Source organism: Lepisosteus oculatus, chromosome 4 (genome assembly GCF_040954835.1).
Source record: "Lepisosteus oculatus isolate fLepOcu1 chromosome 4, fLepOcu1.hap2, whole genome shotgun sequence".
In the NCBI taxonomy this organism is placed as follows: Eukaryota; Metazoa; Chordata; class Actinopteri; order Semionotiformes; family Lepisosteidae; genus Lepisosteus; species Lepisosteus oculatus.
The window spans coordinates 64,200,279-64,216,568 of record NC_090699.1 but is presented as its reverse complement, the minus strand read 5'-3'; the positions used below and the strand labels follow the sequence as shown (position 1 = coordinate 64,216,568).

The window sequence follows — 16,290 nt, the reverse complement described above, 5'->3', positions numbered from 1 at the left end:
TTGTCAAAGGTAAGGTCTGTTCAGAAACAGAGATGCTCCAAGGCTATAAAATCAACTTACTGTACATAAAAGCCATGGCACTTGTGAGGGAATGTAATTAAAGTCCATGGATCTGCTGTAAAACAGGCACTGCATATTGGCATCCATGCATCTAGTATAATTGAACTCTAGGCTCTGCGGGCTCTGCAGGTACTGTACCCTGCACATGGTGAAACCCCAGCAGCAACAGGGTGGTCTGAACCTTTTCACCATCGGGCATATTTAATCATAAACAGTGATGGGAGCTTGAAGTTCCCTTATGTGAGAATTCGATAAAAATATAAATTTTCAGTCTCAGGTATAAAATCCATCCATACTTTGTCATTGTGTTCTGTTGGCTTATGTTTTTATGCAGGAAGGCCTTAACCAAGTGAAATTCAGGTACAGAACCAAAAAATAATACAAATCATGATCAGTCTCTTTGTACGCACCTTTCAGCTCTGTTTTTCCTGGGATGTGTCTTGATATGGTATGTTTGCTTACTTCTCTTAGACAGGACCTTGGAGATGTCAAATAAAAATGTATAAATGCAAAAGATCAATTTAACCTTGAAGCTCAGTTTGTTCAGGTATGATTGTGTGGTAGGTAGTTCTGCTAACACAGCTCAGTGGTCCTGGGTTGTATCTAGAGCTGGCATGTGTCCGCTCTGTGTCCTGCTGGGATCTCTTTAGTTTCTCCATACAGGATAGATTTGATTGATTTCCAGACTTCAAATTCTGGGGCAGATTTGATTGGTTACCCCAAAATATTCCTCCCAGGGTTTTATCTCTGGTTCCCAGTAGAAAGGGACTGGGGCTCCCCACCTTATTACTCCGCCCTGTCTCGCCTGGCTCTTGTGCCTCTCTGACCGAACGTTGGACTCGAGCACAGTTTTGCACGGAAGGATAATTTCCTGAAATCGACGCTGAAGAACACTTTCCGGGCTCTGAGCTATTCACTGTGAAGCCTCCCTGATTAGGGAAAGCTCTTTGTTGGCAAGTAGCGAGCGATGCCTTTGCAAGACGAGCTGTGGTGGAGCTGAGGAGGGCCAGAATGCATGGCTCCTGAAGCACATCTCGAGCCAGCTGGTTTGTGCACAGTTGCCAATGCCGCTTCGCTGGTGTCTGTAATTTACTGTGCGTGACAGAAATAAATGAGAATGCTATTTATTCAAGCAAATATATTGGACCACATTTCTTATTTTGCATTTGCAAACGTTGCCCTGTGGGGGAAGGAAAAGGGGCGAAAGAATTTTACGAAAAGCTGGCTGAGTTGTGTCAAATAAGGTCGTCAATCCCTTTGCTTCGAAAAAGATTGAAAAATAAGTGTTTTTTTGTTTCATATGCAGCCTCCTTAATATGTCACAAGAAATTATGTTTTTTCACTTCTTTACACCGTGCATGAAAGGCTATGACATCTTGAAGGGAAGGTATTTTCTTTTCAGCAACCGTAACTCATTACATTTAAAAAACCATAAAGGTCAGATAACGCTGCTCTGATCGTTGGTTTTGCTGATTATTCTGCTAGGTAACAGGCACCAGTTACCTAGGACGGAATACATTTTTAAAAGTTATGGGAGTCTGTGACAGGTCCCAGGCTGTCATCCAAGCAGTTGGGAAATCTCTCGCAGCCATTGTTAATATTGGCTAGGATTGTTGCTGAAAGCCAAATGGAAATTATTGCTAAGAAGCAAAAGGGGTTATAATCTGGAAGGAAGAAGCTCTGCTCAAATTTAGCAGGGGGCTATAACACTTTTGAAGTGTCTTAAACATCTCTTCAAGTGGTAGCAGATGAAAAAATAAGGAATGTCATGGGATTCTATCATCTAGTACCTTAACAAGTATCGACCAGCTTTTTTTTTCAAAGGTTAAAAGATCCATCTGTAAAGCTTGGAGGCTTAAGCCAGTGCTACATTAATCCTTAAGAATCTTTGCCATGGTATTTTGCAGGTTTCCTACAGGGTAAGCCTGTTTTAATTTGCTTTGCTATGGTTTTGTGGTTTGTACAATGCTCTGCATTCACTTCTGTACTGGCTCGAGAGTTGATCACCTTATTGGCCATATACCATTTCTTGCATTAGGAATTTGTCTTTTTACAAACCCCAGCTTGCTCTCCATGAGACACAGACACAGGGAGAGAAGCTTGGGGTCAGAGCGCAGGGTCAGCCATATATACAGCGCCCCTGGAGCAGCTGGGGTTAAGGGCCTTGCTCAGGGGCCCAACGGAGTAGGATTCCTCTGCTGGCCGTGGGATTTGAACCGGCAACCTTCCAGCCACAGGCGCAGATCCTGAGCCACAGTGCCACCGCTCCGCCTGTGCTGATGAGCTCCTCTGACACACAGGCCTGCAGAGACATTAGCATTTCGACACACTCCAGGCTGCACTGCGTCTGGTGGGAGAGCTACAGTAGCAATGGAAGGAGAGGAGAGTCTCTCACTGACATCGCTGCAAGACTGCAGGCTCCCAGTTACCCAGAGAGCAGGGAGAGCCCTAGCTGACTAATCACACTCCTGCCCCAGTGGTGCTTGAACAGTTGTGCACCTCCACTAGGAAAATCCTGCTCATAGTGGAACAGTGATGTGATACAGGCTGGAACCAGCAACATCTGGGTCATCTAGTTCTTTTTTCCATTTTTATCCAAACTTTCTTTTTCCATTGAAATTCCAAAGTAACATTTTTTTCAAAAGAAAGCATATTGAAAATCACACAAAAGGGAAAACAGTTCACGTGGACACGTTTCACAATGATACACTTGTCTTTGAAGTAGACTATGCACAGCTGCTCTGGGTTCGGTTTGTTGTTAATTAAAACTTGACACCATGGCCCAGATGAAAGGTATTGCTTTAAATACTTCCTTCGTGCTTATTAACCAAATGGTAGGGCCTCAAGTTAAACCTGATTTATCACTTATATCAGATGGAGAATGACTGATTGGTATATGTTAACAGGACTTGCAGGAATTAATCATTGATTTTTTCTGAGAAAATCTATTTTCTTTAAAAGCATATTTATTAGGGAAAACTCATTAATGTTCTTCATTCTAGTTTTTCCAGCTGATTTTATAATCTGATAATGTATACCCATCATAGGACATGATGACTGTAATGAAATTTCTAATTAAACACTAATTTATTTTAAAATTATATTAATTACTGTACACAGATTAAAGAAAACACTTTAGAAAGTGTATGTTCAGTAACAAAAAGATAGAGAACTTGTCAAATGCAGTCTCAGTAAATGCTAAAATATTTATCACTAACAAAACAAAAAATAAATTGATTTGAAATTGTGAGCAGGCATCCAATGTGTATGTGGTTACAACATCGTGGAATGTTGGTTTGTAGTTAATACTTTCCATGAAAACTGGAGTCAGCTAGATTGTACAAAAGCCACATTCAACAATATTTTACATGGGTGTTTTAAAAGTAGTTTGTTGACTTGGGGGTCAGGCAAGGGGGTGCTGACTTAGGGGTCCTTGTGTATAGCTCATGGTGTCTACGGAGAAGCCTGTAAGTAGCTCAAAATAAACACTCAGACCGTATAATTTTTCCTTATGGAAAACACCCATACAGTATAATTTTATCCTCAATGTATGGCCCTTGGGTATTGTTTTGAGTTGATACATACCGTCTTTAAGGGTGTAGAACAATATTGGCCAGGTTGTAGTTATTTCTTTTCCTTCTAAATTGTGCTTGTGAGTGCGTTCTCGATCATAAACTGCCAGAACCCCAGACTCCGGCGTAAGAAAGAAAAAAACACTGACCTTGAATTTAAAGTTAATGATGGAAATAAAAACATTGGCAGCCACATTGCAGCAGACCGTTAAGATGAAAGTGTGGTTTGAGCTCATGTGGTTACTCTCCTTTAGATCTTATTTCTTTTTTTTTTCCCCTGGACTGTCACAAGCAGTTATAAATCAGGACTGCGCTGACTAATTATAACTTCCTTGATTGGGGAACTCCCTTGCAAACTACTAAAAGTGTCATCCAATTAAGTCCCGTGATTTGTGGTGGCTGTTTGTCACGACCTGGTGTTTGAGCACTGGAAGGCAAGCAAGGCTGAGGACTACCACCTCCATGGCGGGCAGAGCAGGCCCTTAAAAGCATTGCACTGCCAATGCATTCCCCCAGAAGACTCTCTGGAAGAGGAAATAGATTGTATTCTGCCGTGCATTAGGGGGTTTGTTTAAACGATTCCTTGTCTCCAAGGTTTGCATTTTTATAGCTCCTTTTCTGAAGCGTAACTGGAACTGGCAAGTATACTCTATAGTCTAGAGTAACGTATTGCTCAAAGAGACCTAGGAACTATACTGTGCTTTAGGCAGGGTTTTCAATGGGGGGAGCAAAAACATAAATTAGAAATATACTGTATAATGGGAAACACTAAGATAGAAGAGGCTACTTCTGAAACGTGTTTATAGTGACACTTCATCTTCTCAATCATATGGGGAAGCAATCAAAAAGGCAAACAGTACAATCTTTATTCTTTACAGAATTTAAATCAAGAGATGTTATGTTAAAGTCACATAATGATCTAGAATGGCTCCATTTAAAATAATGTTTAGTTTTTTCTATATACAGTACAGTATGAGTCACCTCTTTATAGCAAATATATTCCTGCTCTGGAATAGGGAACCAGATACATTCTGGGAATCCGGGTAGGTACATACCAGAGGAAGGAACAAAGTACAGGGGGCCCCGATACAAGTGTTTTAAATCCTCAGAGTCACGGACATACTGTATAGTAGTCAGTACAGCGGACTTCTGCAAAATCAACAGTGAAGCACGAGTGGAAACTCTGTGAAAGTGCATTTACACCTGAGAAGAAGAACATCTTTTTTCCCCTTTGGGTTCTGAGATGGGCCACAAGCCAGCCAGCCATGCTCCTGAAGCCAGTTCAAGTCATGGTGCTCTATTCATAGCCTGGGCTTGTCTGTAATAGGAATGATATGATATTAAAGCAGCACATTACTGTACGTGGGGCTGTTTGTAACGAACAGTTATTTCCGGACCCTATGCGGACGACACAATCCGAAGAAGTGGGAAACAATAGGAAAAGGTCATGCAGGGATACGGGGCTGAAAACAGGGGGGCGTGTCCAAAGTGCGCTGGTGCACGGGGGAGGTGTGGCCGAGGCAAACAATCCAGAAGTAATCCATTGAGGGAATTCAAAAACGCAAGAATAAGTCCATAGCCAGGTGATCCATCCAAACACGGAATTAAAAACACGAACCGGGTCAGAACCGGCGGACAGGGAACGGGAACGGGAACAGAGATTAAAACCTTAACGGGACCAGGCGCTTCCAGGTCCCGGACTCGCACGGTGCGGAAACCAGATGCAGAGCCAGGATGAGCGTCAGCGTCTGGCTTTTAAGGTGGGCTGGGAATAGGGATCAGGTGCACAGAATTAAGTCCAAAGTGAAAGGGCTGGAGCACCCTTAAGGAGGGGGGACTATAATCCTGACACTGTTCTTCCTGCTTTTACAAGGGTTTTCCTTCCAGAGCTCATTGTGCATGAAAAATGTTACAGTATATTTTTTCTAGAAACAAAATGGTGTGCAATATTTTCGTGCAAGTTTAACAAAGCAAGACATTCTAATGAATGTGAATATGCATTCATCCATTGAGTCGCAGAATTGAGACGGACAGATTTTACGTCTTGACTGTCACATGTTTTTGTTGCACCAGTTTGCTTCTTCATTTCTGCAGAAACTTTGAAGAAAATTTTCTTGCCGTGCAAACATATGTATGGATTTGTTATTGCTTTCTGAATACAGTAAATTGTTGTGCATTCTTATGCTTTTCTGTATTGTTTTTTTTCTGCTTGCTTATTTGCTCTCACTTTCTGTGATTTTGGTGCATTTTTTCATTCACCATGCTGTGCAGCCATTGGATGCAAGAAGAACTAAGGTTTGTCCTATGTTTGCAACCCCTTGGTGTGCAAAACATAACTGTTGTAGTGTACAGTCTTCTGGAAGTTTAGAGATTGAAGTATTCTTTACCTCACATGCAACTGTGCATCATGATTGTACGGCTGTGGACAGACATTTGCGCACACATTTTCAGCATACAGGCTGTCTCCTAGGAAATGTGAATATGAACCAAGACCTTGTTTTGCAAATGCCTGAAATGGATGTTACAAAGTGTGACTATGGGGAAACAAAGAAGAAAAAGGTTCCCTACCAATCTTAATGACCCTCTGATTTTTATATTTTTTAAATATTTATGGATGTTCCCATTGGCTCATCCAGTAAAAGAGCTCATCAGGCCAAGCACTGTGATTGTGCGTCATGTCACTAGATGTGAGGATGTACAATTGGCTGAACACTGAATTGACTGAAGGTAGGGTGGGAATAGTCAGTCAGGGCTTTCTGAGCTCTCAGCAGCACAGCACCCTCTTGTGGCCACCCAGAGTTTGCAGGCACGCAGTGATGTCAGTGAGGGTCGTGTCTCTGCTCCAATCAGTGCTGCACCTTCGGCGAGGGGCGGGGCTGACTGAGACATGTTAAAAGATGAGTGGCTGGAAGGTGGGCGAGTGAAGGATTCTGCCTACACTTCCTCATTCTCTCCTGAGTGCAGTTGCAGAGCTCTTAGCCATGTGCTGCGATTAAAAAAATGTAAAGGTGGTGATTCCAAAAAATCAGGTGGGTATAATAAAACATTATTGGAAATTCTAAATTAAAAAAATCGCTACAACCTAAAATATTTCTGTTTTCATAATTCAGATATATTGTTGTTTAAATGCCTGTCCTAGAACTGTATAGATTTTAGTGTACTGAGTCGTACATACAGTAGTATTTGTATCACCCACAGTAACTGTCAGATGAAACATTGTCTTTGGAAATAATGTGTGTCCACAGCTGTGCACATGCACTCAGTCTTCATTAAAAGTCAAATTCAAAAGGCTCAAAAAGTGGCAGCTTTTTCTCATGTTGTTCAATTCTCATTATTTTCTACTTTCTCGTTGAATACGTTCTAAACCTGAAAAGTGAATTATTGATCTGAAAAGGTCAGTTGTTCAGAAAGTTTTTCAAAGTGAATGACATGTTGCACAGCTTGTTTGAGTACAAGAATGATGGGAAGAAGTCAGATTTGTCACTTTAGCTGCTCAATGAGAGAAACAGATTCATAAATAAGAAACATAAGAAATCGTTACATCCTAAAGATTGTTTTCTTATGTCTTAGTATTGCACTTCTCTGTTTTTTTTCTCCATTTCCCTTTGCAGTAAAGTGCAATAATAATTTGTATCAAACATAAATTATTCAAAACAAATTCCTGCTTTGCTGATATTTATGAAAAAACATTATAGAAAGTATAAATTATAGTGAAGCGCTGTTATTTTTTATAAGGAAAAGAATACTTAATCTAGTAGTGTTTTGTGCTTACAGAGATCTGCATGTTGTATTTGACAGTCCTGCTGTTGTCAGAATTTGTGAAATGTTTTGATAGTGAGTTTCTCCTTTCTTTTGTCTGCTCCTCCAAATTTCTGGAACTTTGAATTCCTGTTCTGACTGTCGTCTTATTTAATTTTATTTAAATATATGTCAGTGCCGTATTAAACACACCAACTGTTCATTCTTTTTTTTCCCCTTCAGACCTGCAGTGTAGTATTTGTTTTTTGAAAGCTACTGTACGTTTTCCTTCTGTCTGCCCCTGTTGAATCAGTAGTCTTTACTATTTCCACTCCTTGCACCCGGGGCAGACTGAAATGGACACACTGCGCGCATGGTAGTCCCTGCGGAGAGTCCACTTCACACACACAGGAGCGATAAAAGCTCAGTCTTTCAGTGCTGAAAGCTCACAGGGGCCCATTGAGGCCTTCCCAGTCTCTGATTGCTCTTGGCCAATCGTGCAAATCTTGGTCAGAGGTGGGATAACAGCAGAGCAGATTTGAGCTGCCAGTGTCTGGGCCAAAGCACTTAACTGGACTCAACTCTAAACAAGAATTTTCACTGGTTGGTAGCCCCTCCTCTTGTTTAAACAGTGTGTTTCAATGAAAAGGCTAGAAAAAGCTGAGATAGGAACGTATGGCCATTGGACTTGGGGGGCATTGAAGAAACCTTTTTTATGCTTTGCGATTTGTAGCATCTCCAGATGACGATCCAGGCGCTGCAGGACGAGCTGAGGACCCAGCGAGACCTCAACCACCTCCTGCAGCAGGAGAGCGGGAGCAGGAGCGCCGAGCACTTCACCATCGAGCTGACGGAGGAGAACTTCCGCCGGCTGCAGGCGGAGCACGACCGGCAGGCCAAGGAGCTGTTCCTCCTGCGGAAGACCCTGGAGGAGATGGAGCTGCGCATCGAGACCCAGAAGCAGACGCTCAACGCCCGCGACGAGTCCATCAAGAAGCTGCTCGAGATGCTGCAGAGCAAGGGCTTGCCTTCCAAGGCCTCAGAGGACGACAACGAGAGGACTCGGAGGATGGCGGAGGCCGAGTCCCAGGTCAACCACCTGGAGGTCATCCTGGACCAGAAGGAGAAGGAAAACCTTCATCTCCGGGAGGTGGGTACCAAGTCGCGTTTTCATTCACGCATCCTGCTCCCAAAAGGGAGGCTCGTGCTTATTTCCTCGTTAGAATTTGATCTCGGGCTTGCGAGAGGCAGCGGGCGAGCGTTTTATTTAGATGTCGCCCTACCTGGCAAGAACTTCCTGGATTGCATGAAACTTTTGAATTGCGGTCATTTGAATTCCCCTGAGCAAAGAGCTGCGATTGATCGTCACAGTTTCAAGCAGCCCGGTCTTTGAAGTCGAGAGAAGTTAGAGGAGTAGAAAGACGATCATATTGCTGGTGGGTCACGGTCAGTGGCGCTTTTCTGATTTTTTTTGTTATTTTTAAATTTACATTTCATGCCGTTTTTGGATATTTGAATTGTTATTTGAATTGGTTTTGAAAACCCCATGTGCAAATGGTGCATATTCACACAGTGTTGCCTGGATGAACGTTGCTTTCGGTTATCGATTGTGTAGATTACAAGAGGCTGTCATTAGCTACACAGTACAAAGCCGCAACAACCTCATAAGCCGGGTGACTGTGGGACTTGCAAAATCATCAACATTTTACATACGTTTATTTATTTGGCTGATGCTTTTATCCAAATTACTTACATTTGTATCCATTTATACAGCTGGGTATTTCAGTGGAAAAATATGGGTACCATACTGTGCTCAAGGGTACAAAAACAGTGGTTTATTAGGGATTTGAACCCACAACCTTCCCGTTTGGAGTCAAGAAGCCCGACCACTGCTCCACTCTGCTGCTGGTTTTCTGCTTTGTCCTGTCACTGGCCTGAACTAAATAAATACTCCGAAAATAAACTCCAATAAAAGGATTGCTTATTTTTACCATGTAAATCGTCTTAGTGTTTAATTTCTTGCCCCTGTTAGGCGCACACATCTGGCTTATGGATTTAAATCTACTTTAAATCGGTCAGTGTTGTCCAAAATAAGCAGACGCAAGGAATCTGACTGCCCTCCAAATGCAGTTTTGAAATTTGCTATTCCACACTTTTCCACAGAACACAACTGGTGAAATTGCCACAGCATAAAGGTGAGAAATTAAGATTGACGCGTTGTGTTTTTTCTGAGTGTAGTCATTGCATTATAGTGCAGAATCCATTCTAAAGCATGTTCCATTGCCTCACTATTTTTTATCGACTGGAAAAATAGTGAAGGTTTGTAATGCAGTGTACACTTAAGTGTACTGGACTGGAATATGCTTTTTCTTCTTAAAAGCAGTTTCTTCCTTTAAAATGAGACGGGATGAACAGACACGGAGTAAATAGATAAGAGGATACTTTAAGGCAACCCGCGACGTCTTTGAAAGATAAACGTGAAAGAGAGCTGTAGCCAGGGAGTCTTCGGTAATCTCTCTAGACTGCAAATAACTAGAAACACTTGGGAAGTGTCTGCTAACTCATTACGTGGCCAGAGAAAAAACACAGTAGGCAGCAATTATAATTTCACTAACAAGTGTCTTTTTTAAAAAAGGAGGGATATAACCGGTTTGGAAACATAGCACCGATTTGTCATTGTGCTAATACTCAGCCTTAACCTTGGCATGTAGGTGTGAAAAAAGGCAGTTTTCAATTAAGAGGTGCTGTTCGCCATTAATTTAATTAGCTTCACGGGAAATGAACTGTGCTGTTTTCTATTCCTGCAGCCATTACTTTCATTTAATTGCTGCCCTGTTTATTTTCTTCCCAAGAGCAGTTTCTCGTATTTGACACGACACGTCTTTTTATTTATCTTTCAGGGGCGGAAAAGTGAGGAGTAAATTTAGTTTTGACTCAGAAATCCCCTCAGGCGTTGAATCTTTCCGCTGGCATGCCTTTTTTCTTTCTCTAAAATACATTTGGAGAAAACCAAAGCAGGTGTAAAGCTAGGAAGATGTTGATGATATATTTCTAAAAGTACTGTACAGTGCGAATTTTAAATAGGTCGTCACTAGATGGCAGTCAAGGCCCGTTGCAATGTTTAATTTTTTATTAAACTTCAACTGTATTTATTTACCTTCTTTTCATTTATTAAAGAATACCTTAAATAATGAAGAATAACCTATTTTTGTTTTGTTTCAGTTTTTTTTTCAAAACTAAAAAAGCAGCAGCATATACATTTTTAAAAAGGTGACAGATAAATTAAGAAGCAGTGCATTGCACACGGATGGTATCTTAAGATTAAGTATTATTAGGAGCGTAGTGAGAAGGATTGAGCTCTTTTAGTTCAAAAGTATAGATGCTGTACTTGAAGACATTCCATTTAATAATTGGCAAAACTACTGGTCAGAAGCCTGTAGTTTTAATCAATCTTTTCACTTTTATTCTGAAGGTGCTTTAACATCAACGGTAACTAGGTTTTCTGTTCTCTTAGTATATCCCTTCATTGTTTTTCAGTACATCCTCGAAGTCTTGAATCTTTTATACTATATATTTTTAAAAAAAAACGGCTTTTCTAACACTAGATGGCGCCAGATCATAACAGAAAGGTGTCGCGTTTTTTGGACGTTCTGCTGTTGCCCTGCGATAATATTGCCCAAGACGTGAAGACCAAGTTCAGTAAAGGTTCATTTGGACCAGAGGTAAAAAAACAAAAACCCAGAGTTTAGACTCCAGAAATATAAGGTGTAACTGTAATTACGAGTCAAGGAAAGCAAAGGAAGGAGGCCTTTTATTTTTTGTTTCATGTAATTTCTGATGTCTTAGTTTATATTTCCTCTGCTGAGGTAAAATGGGTCCATTGAAGGAAGCCTTTTTTTTTTCCTTCTCCTCTTTGATCTCCATGTGGTGCACAGAGATATTACTGCAGGTTTCTGCTGATGAGATTTCAAGGGGCTTGTGAAGCATTAAGGACCGTTTTTATTTTTGAAGATTGGTTTGTGGCTTTTACTGATACTAAGGTATATTTATTATTAATCACAGTTTATGCACCCATAAATGTTTTCCATGTGTTTTCTGGTCTGCACTAGGCTCCCTGACTAGTACAGCATCATCTAGGGTTGCAAACTGAGAACTATTTATTAGGCCTTAGGCTGTGGGGGCTGGAGGGTCTCGCCATCTATAGGACTTCCGGCAAAGTGATTGTATTTCAGTGGATTAGAACAGCACCCACAACAGCTTTAGAAACAAATTCTAAAATAAAAAAATATTAAGGCGCACACGCTGTACTGAAGCTCTGTTTCTTGGAGCTGTTTTTAGTTTCTCCGTGAGAAGTTGTTTCAGGTTTCCGCTATCGGATTTCTGTGCTGGGGCAGGCGTTCCTACGCGGTCCAGCCGTGCGCGCTGGTGACATCATCGCACGTGGGTAGTGGACACAGAGCACGGGGAGGCTGTGGGATCAAAGCCGCCTGATCCGAAAGCCTTGTGAAAACAGAATGGGGCTCAATTCAATCCAGGTATTTCTGTGTGTAAAAACCACACGTCTCTGCAGTAATAGCGATTAAAGAGAGCTGGGGCCTGTCTCTTGGCCCGGGTTGGACATCCTCTGCTCAGAGCCGGTCATGTGGTCATGATGTTCGTCAGTGGGACCCTGATCGCCACAGAGGTGTCTGCTGGGACCTCCTGGGGCTTCTGGTTGGGGAGGCTGACAGAGCTTCAGTTCTCTGAAAAGACAGCTCATGGAGAACGAATTGGAGACCCTCTGCTAGAAACACAGCGTTGCAAAAAGGATCCCAGAGGAAAGTGAAAAAACAGACCCATTTCTAAATTGGCCGAGAGGACATTTTACTTTAGACCTAACCGAGGCCTCCACAGATTAGACAAGGGAGGGGCCGATGATCTCTTCAGCTGTAGACATTGAATTATATTTGGCGTTTCTTGATGCATCATACGATGCATCACTTCTGTATTTTTCTGGAAGAATGTCAAGTTTCCATTGTGAGTTATCAAAGAGGTGTACTAGTGATGAGCCTGAACAGCTGGTAGTGGGGATGTCCTGAAAATTGAATGATTGATTGCCCTTATTTAGTCATAAATTCCATTCCTTCCTGGGAATTCCCCTCTGCCTCATCTGGCCCCAGGTACGAACCTTCACAAAGCCCGCTCTCCATGTCTGAGGTGTTGCAGACAAGCATGCAAGTTAAAGGTTACTGCGTGAGCCCTACTTCCTGTACAGTACGGTGTTACTGTACTGTATGTGCCACAGATGCACCTGAAGCACGCAGGCAATTGTTAATTAGCACAGGGGCCAAAAAAGAATTGTATGCAAACGTATTAAAATTCACACCTCAATGGCTTTGAGGACAAAAAAGTGCATGCATTGGCATTTCCCTTCCTATTGATTAACTGAGAGTGGTATTTTTTTCTGCAACACTATACATCATACTTAAATTGCGGTTTTATGGCATACGAGTACATAGCATTGATAAATCACCGTAGTAGGTTACCATATAGAGCACCGAATATAAATAGTGTGTTGCTTTGGCTGCCTTGCTAAGGTAACACTTCATTTCTCACTTACTTAAGAGAGAGGTCTTACATTAGAAGGCAATTCTCACTTTAGAAGCTCACGGCTAGGTTTCTGCTTCAAATAAGGAACGGGTGAGCTTTTTCCGGTGCCTGGCGCAGGCATGACTTTTTATAGACTTCAGCTTATTTCCATTTCATTGTGTCGCCTCGTCGGTAATGCTTCGTTTTTGTGGAGGACAAATAATATCCAAGCAACGTGTGTGAAGGGAGAAGTTGCAATGTGGCATTATTACTGCTGTTATGTCATGAGATTTAATGATAATTAGCATCGGGAAATATTTACACAGAAAGGTGTACAGGAGTGTTTTTTTAACTAATTTTTCACAATAGAGGGTGGAGATATCTTAAACATATGTAAAACCCTGTGAGCCTGTAAGTAATGTTTTTAATCGTTTTCACAGTTTAAAGGATGAGCATCGTTGTTCCCTGAAAACAACAGCTGAAACAAACCTTCCTCTTGGTGCAGCCAAGTAATCTTATGTATTTATTTATAGAGAGGAAGACGTAAAATTATTCCCTTGATACCTAAGCATAATTTAAAACTTTACAGAATAAAACCCACAAACCACATCATCTTGTTTACATTTAGCAGTCTAATGCTCAATTATAGAAAGGGTCGTGCCAGTTACTGAAACGCCTGCTCTTGTATTTACTTTGAGGATGGGAATAAGGTCTTGCCTTGGTGTTAAAATGCACAGTGTGGGGCTTGGGTTTTTACCTGTGAGAGCTCAACAAACACTGGTCACCTTCTTCCCTTGTGGATCCTCAAATCCCAGTTTGCTAATGAAGTAAACTTGATATTTCCACAGCAAGCCAGAGGAAATCAGTGTTAGAGTTTTATTTCATCTGCATATCAAAGGGATTTGGAATTTCATTAAAGCAAACATTTGACTTCGTTTGCTGTTAAAAACATTTAAGAAAACGTCAGGGAATACTGTGGTTTTATCAAGCAGGAATCTACCACAGATGGTGGGAGTTTAATTTTTACTTAAAGGTTTTTGTTAAACGTGCAGTGATTAAAAGTGATTTGTGCTGAGGGAATGCCGAAATGTCATTTGGAATACTTTCTCATGGTTCCAAATTGGAGTTACAAAAAAAACAATCGTTCTAGCATTTTTTTTACAGAAATAAAAAAAAGTTGAGACATGGCAACCATGCACCTCCTGGGTCTGCATTTTCAAGGTGTCAATTGTAATGATGGGATCTTTTTTGTTAATAAGGACCCTGTAATTTATTCATGAACCTGAACACAGTATTTAAATCCTAAAGTTTTATAATAAAAACTATATACAATAAAAACTTTGATACAGAACCAAATTTTGGGGATTTTTTAAAAACTGAGTAAAATATGTATTATAAGTTTCCTTATAAAATGTTCCTCTTCATCTATAAATGTCTTCATTGTTCTGTTTCTTCTCACATTCTTGTATCTTTCTTTTATGAAGTACAAGTACTAGCAGTCTGAGAAAAGAAGCTTTCGAATAACCAAGCTGACGTTTTTTAGAACATGCCTGCATTGAGGTCTGGAGGTTGTCCCTAGATGTGAAATAAATTGTCCTGTGACTGCATTACTATTAGTTATGCTTTCAATTCTAATGTGTTCATAAATACGTTATGCAGAGGAGTTTATTATTCAGAACTTTTAAGTGACAAATGCTGTTATGTAAGCTTAGCATGGTTTCTCATCTGAAGCCTTGACAAAGGTCTTGTATTATTCATCACTTAGTAAGTTTATTTCAGCTGAAACCTTCTGCGCTGCTGGAATTTGTCAGATAGTGTTAGAAGTACATTTCGAGAGTTCAGGCATGTAAATTTGATAATTTCTAAAAAATGAAAGCACTAAAGGATTCACAGAAAATGTGGCAACGGGTGATTTTTTTTCTTTTGGTTGTGCTTTAACATGTTTTTGTGAAGACCCTCCCTTCCCCAAGTCTGTGTCTGTGGATTGGAATTTACTTTAACGATGACGGAGTGTTTTGTTTCGGGTAAACCGTGTCGCTGTGAGAGTCGTATCCACGGACGTGGGTGATCTGGGGATATGCTGCTCTATTCATGCTCTGCTTGAGTGGAAAGTCATTGCTACAGTATACAGTACTTTTCCACACAGAAATTTCCATTGTTGCTCTCATTGGCACGGTGTGCAGTCAAAATGTAGGGCTGCCCCCTCCTCCCCTAACACACACACCCCCCAGAAAAGGGCCATGTTTATAAAAGAACTCTGGGGTGGCTGTTGGACAGTGATACAAGAAAAACAGAGCTGCCACCATCAGTAACCTGTAACACATTTCTACACTTCTCCAATCTGGATCTTCCCACTTTTAACCCTTGAACGAGGGTGAAGAAAAGGATTTGACTGTTTGGTGTAAGTGGAGCTCTGGTGAGGCAGGAGAGGTTTTTTGTGAGGCAATGCTTTTCATAAACCTTTACCTGTGAAGAAGCAAAAGCTTGATAATTGACCATCTGCTGTGGCGTATTAGGACGATTAGCGCCTCTCCCATCATTTGTCTCTGCCAGACGACAAATATTAGTCTAATGCTTGTCCAGAAGTACTCTTTCCATGTATCCCAGAACGCCTCACCTCCTTAATGACTTTTTTTCATTGTATATTTTGAAATATGACTAGTTTGGAATTTTGCCTAATACAAAAGATACCCTATACTGAAATTCTTTGCAGCTAAATGTATAAACAGTAATGTGTGCATTTTAAGTTGAAGTTTTAGGTGTGGAAGACTTGGCTTTCTTGGCGATCATTCCAGACATGAAAAAGTAGTCATTAATGATTGTGCCCAGGAGAACAGTAATTACTTTTAATGGAGGTTGTTGAGGCACACTGTGGTTGTGGCCCATCAGTAATTTTGCCCTGGTGCTAAGTTACAGGTTTTACAGTATGGTCTTTGTTTTATATCAAGTGTTAGGAAGGCTTGAGCATTAAGGCGCACACTTCGAAATTGCTGTAAAAATTAATTGCTTTTCATTAACTCTGTATATGTTTGCCTGCATGACATATGTATGTGCAGATATAGGTTGTTGTGTATATATGATGTGTATATAGTATATACATACACTTACATGTAAGGCATGGATTTTCAGTTTCTCAGGCAATACATTAAAAAATACTGTAACAGCATTTTAAAAAGTAATTAAAGGGAGCAGTCTGGATGGAAATTCTTTCCAAAAATATTTTATGTAGTCTATGGTGTAATGCTGTACATTGGACGTGCACTTAACTAAAACAGCAGACATTTTCAGGGGCATACACTTAAAATACCCTGTTGCCAAAATTATTGTATTGCATTCAAGGGTTGTACTATAT

The 16,290-nt window shown here is 40.9% G+C and overlaps 1 protein-coding gene across 13 annotated transcripts in view; it reads left to right on the top strand.

The window, feature by feature from the left end:
* Positions 1–16,290, top strand: part of LOC102695071 (ERC protein 2) — a 314,021-nt gene that overhangs the window by 39,752 nt on the left and 257,979 nt on the right. For 11 of the 13 annotated variants that reach the window (XM_069189509.1, XM_069189516.1, XM_069189515.1 and 8 more), the window contains exons 3-4: positions 5,904–5,927; positions 8,104–8,520. In XM_069189509.1, the coding sequence (XP_069045610.1) occupies positions 5,904–5,927; positions 8,104–8,520 (441 nt within the window). The remainder of the gene's footprint in view (positions 1–5,903; positions 5,928–8,103; positions 8,521–16,290) is intronic. The other 2 variants (XM_069189511.1, XM_069189507.1) reach the window with 1 other exon arrangement.